The sequence below is a fragment of the Vigna umbellata genome, chromosome 6 (assembly GCF_029865625.1).
Source record: "Vigna umbellata cultivar VRB3 chromosome 6, Vumbellata_1.0, whole genome shotgun sequence".
NCBI classification, from domain to species: Eukaryota; Viridiplantae; Streptophyta; class Magnoliopsida; order Fabales; family Fabaceae; genus Vigna; species Vigna umbellata.
This window is the reverse complement of record NC_142170.1, coordinates 31,819,443-31,823,745: the sequence shown is the minus strand read 5'-3', so window position 1 is coordinate 31,823,745 and position 4,303 is coordinate 31,819,443. Positions and strand designations below refer to the sequence as shown.

The following is a 4,303-nucleotide window of genomic DNA, read 5'->3' as shown; positions in this document are numbered from 1 at the left end:
GATTACGACATACTAGTAATCGATTACAACAGTGAATTATGGTGTCTTCATATGCATTCCAAACATTCATCACTTGGATTTCATTGAGGACCATCATGAATTAAAAAAAACATATTAAATTCACAAAAAAGCAGTCAAGATGTTGTTATCGAAATTGTTATGTACAACTGACAACAACGACAAAAATCCTAAATGACCCATTTCGTTATCTTCTGATAGTTGGATAGAGTCCGCTTCAAACTGAACATGGTCATCACGTTCAACAACATTAGATGCCCTTACCCCCTGCAACAACAAAATTATTAATTACAACTAAATTCATACAAATTAAAGTATTTCATCAATATTTTCAACGTAATTAATGACTCACGCATTATTCGGTGGGTGGTGTTGAAGTCTTTCTCCATGAAGCCGACTTTCTTCTTTGGGTGTTTTTCTCAACAGTGGACTTCAACCTCTTTGTGCGTGGACGTCCCTTTCGCTTAACACCTTCTGGACTGTGAACAAGGACATCAGATGTTCCAACTGGACTATGTGGTATTGTCGTGGATGCACCAGTATCATATCTTAGTTGGCCTGCATCACTATTGATGTTATTTGTCATGGATGAACTGAACCCAAAGTTTTGACCGAGACAATTAATTTCCTTTTCCAATTGAGAACTAGCAACCTCAGACTCACATGCAACTTCAACAATTTCATAAAAACGTTTGCACAACAATTTGTATCTTTCCATGTGTGGTTCATTAGTGGAATTATTATACGATGTTGTTATTAGTGTGTGTCTTCTTTGGATATTTTTGCTCCAACACTGCAAAATGTATTGTGAGTGAACACTGTATACGTCTTCTTGACCAAATACCAATAGGGAATGGTGACATATAATGCCTCTAAACTCAAATAGTTGGCAAGAGCAGGTGCTTGTCTGTGTCAGGGGATCAAATTGAACTTTGTAAAATTTATTTGGTAAACGATTACCCTCCCACATTCGTTCCTCTTTTATAGTTTAAGTGTTCCATAAGTCGTCCTTTAAGGTGTCTTTGATGAAACAATTCATCCTCGAACGAAACTCTGTTTGAACCTCCTCAAACTTTGCATGTGTGTATTCGACTTGAAATTGTCTCTCAATCGGTGACTGATGGAAAAATTTATGATCACCAAAATATGATGTCACAAACTTGTTTTACAATCGGCAAGTGTGACCGAATCGTTTCAAGTAATAAACTCGGTAAGACCAAGTATCGTTCTCCCAAAGGACACAGCCTATTTTAGTTATGTGATTTGTTGATTAGCTAAGACTTAAGAACGAAATAATTGGAGTTTAATATGCAAAACAGAAAATAAACATGTATGCATGAGTTTTGATCAATGGCAAAAGCAAAAGACAAGCACTTTCAATGAAATATATGGAGGAATATGTTGTTGGGGGTCAATTTCATCTTATCCACTCTCATATATTTTAGGAATTCAACATTCAAATCATCATTGTTAATGCCACTCTCTAAATTACCTTGCCAAGAAGGCCTATCCCTAATTACGAGTTCATACGATTCCTAGCATTCCTAATAATTAGTTCTTTTAGCACAGGAGCTTAACGACAACAAATATAATATTGGGAGAGATTCCCCGGATCTAGACTTCCCCGTATGTTCCCGTATCGACAACATCAATAATCATGCATTGAATGAGTTAAACAAAGCAAGCATTAAGCAAAGAGGAAAAACCGTAACTAATGATGAAGGAAAGCATAAATCTTAGATTAAGATGCAAGCACAAATTCCGTATATGAGAGCTTCAAAAGATTACATTGATTCCCCAACAAACATACAAGGTTTAGTTCACCATATTCATGGTGAACCTAGATGAACAATAATGAAAGAATGAAGGATAAAACCCTAGAAAGGTGAAGAGGTAGCCTGAGCATCCAAGATCCTCCTTCAAAGGGGTGGAAGAGATAGTGTTTGCTTCGTTTCTGCCAAAGATACCAACCCTAAGACATCTAGGTCTTTAAATAGGACATAAAAATAATAGAAAACGGGTCCAGGCCCAAACAGATCATAAAATCGCATAAAACTGGCCAAAAACTCGTCTGGTTGACTTTTTTCGTATTCTGGTTGACTTTTTTGGTTCACTGGTTGACTTTTCTGGTTGACTGGTTGACTTTTCTGGTTTCTGGTTGACTTTTCAGCACTCCAATCATTCGGTACTTCAATTCTTCTTTCAAATCATTCAATTAGCCTACAAAATAAAGGGAATCTTGCACAAAACCATTAAATTCACTTTCAACTCTCTTATTCACAAAACTAAAGCAAAAATATGAGTTCAAGCTAGTTTCTAAGTCTTAAAGGTTGCTTTTGGTATCAATTTTAAGCATAAAAATAATAGTTTTTCAACTTTGCATGTGTGTATTCGACTTGAAATTGTCTCTCAATCGGTGACTGAGAGCCACATGCAACAGTGGTGTTCATGGAGGAGAAGTCTGCTTGAATTTCCTTCTGGGCCTTTTCCCTAACGACATTGTCGTATTGAACCACAAATTGTTGAAGTGTGGTTGTGGAATTAATAAATCCATCAAAAAAAGCATTCATTCCCTCACTTCTTTGAGTGGTAGACATGCCGGCCCAAATTTTTTTTTCAGGTAACATGGAACCCATTTATGTCTCTCTTCGTACAAATTACATAGCCATTTATTTTGCTCCAATCCATGTTTAGTAAGTAGTTCCTCCGAACCATTTTCAAATTCTGTTGGATAACCACAATCATATATAAGCGCATGTAGTTCGCTTTTGATAGCGGGATTATTTCTATAGTCGTGCAATTTTTCAGGCAACTTTTTCAGGATGTGCCATAAACACCACCTGTGCCTCGTATCAGGAAACACTTGTTCAATAGCATTGGCCATTGCCCTGCATTGGTCAGTAATAATACCTTGAGGACTCTTATTACGCATGCATCTAAGCCAACATTGGAACAACCATACAAATGCGACAGTGTCTTCCGAAGACAACAATCCACAACCAAGTAAAATGGAGTGTCCATGATGGTTAACTCCCACAAAAGGCGCAAATGGCATGTCGTACTTATTTGTTAAGTAAGTCGTGTCAAACGAAACAACATCACCAAATTCTTCATATGCAGCACGACTTCTTGCATCAGCCCAAAACACACTACAGATTTTATTCCCTTCATCCAATGCAATGTCATAGAAGAACTTGTTATTTCTATCTTTCATTGAAGAAAAGTGTCGTAGGAGTGCCTGACCATCACCATCCTTATATAAAGATCTTCTATGTTGGCCAATGTAGTTTCTCGCGTCCCGCTCGACGAAGTCCATGTTTTCATAGCCCCCGACATCGTTGACAATGCTAAGGAAACTCTTATTTAACCTAACTCCAGCATCATTGTTTACCTGCAAGGGGAGTTTTGCTTGCATGCTTAACTTTCTATTTGCTGCAAATAGGTTGGAGTAATTCTGGCAAAAATAATGGTTGTGGTCCAGAACAACGGTTCTTATAAACCACTTGTTGTCCTTCTTTGCAATGGTTATCCCAACAGGACATTGGTTAGTTTGACTTGGAAGTGTTTTGACCACTGGTTTGACGGAAGACACATATTTGCCTTCCCTTGAACAAATTATTCTCAAGTAGTACACGTTGTTGTCTTTATCTTTTTTAGAAGTTCTAGTCCGCACGGCAAACCCACATCTAATGGCGTAGTTTGTGTAAAATTTTCTAGCTTCATTCATTGAGTCAAAACACATATGCACTGTTGGGTCCATTTCCAATAAACTTTGATTACGGTCATCAACATTCTGATTATACTCATTCACTTCATCTACATCTATTGTGTGCTTCGACATTTGACCCAGCTTTAACTATAAACCAAATGATATTCACTCATTAAACTTACGACAATTACCACTGTCAACTAAAAAAATATTAAAATAAACTCATATCCAAAAAGTAAAGTAATACGTACCATGCTGGAATGGAGTGCCCTTTAATGAAGCTCAAATGGTCCTAACCAACCTCCTCTTCAACATTTATGTCCACCATAAAGAACCTCATGTGGTTGTCACCAAACTTCCGAACATGCTTGTACCCCTTCTCTTTAATGAAGACCAAAGTAAGTTTTCTGAAAGTTGTTGGTTAATGGAGCCAAATGTTAACGTTGGAGGTTGATGTAGGTGTTTAGTTCCGCCAAAGCTATTATTTTTGCCTTCTGAAGCACTATTTTGCTTACATTGACAAACCATGCATTCAATGTTGTCAGCATAAAGTTTCTCTCTCTCATAACCCACAAT

The 4,303-nt window shown here is 37.3% G+C and overlaps 1 protein-coding gene across 1 annotated transcript; it reads right to left on the bottom strand.

Moving 5' to 3' along the window:
- Positions 1-2,584: 2,584 nt before the first annotated feature.
- Positions 2,585-3,859, bottom strand: LOC148197241 (protein FAR1-RELATED SEQUENCE 5-like). Its single transcript, XM_088093642.1, has one exon. The coding sequence runs from the start codon at positions 3,857-3,859 to the stop codon at positions 2,585-2,587; it is 1,275 nt and encodes a 424-aa protein (XP_087949768.1).
- Positions 3,860-4,303: the final 444 nt, after the last annotated feature.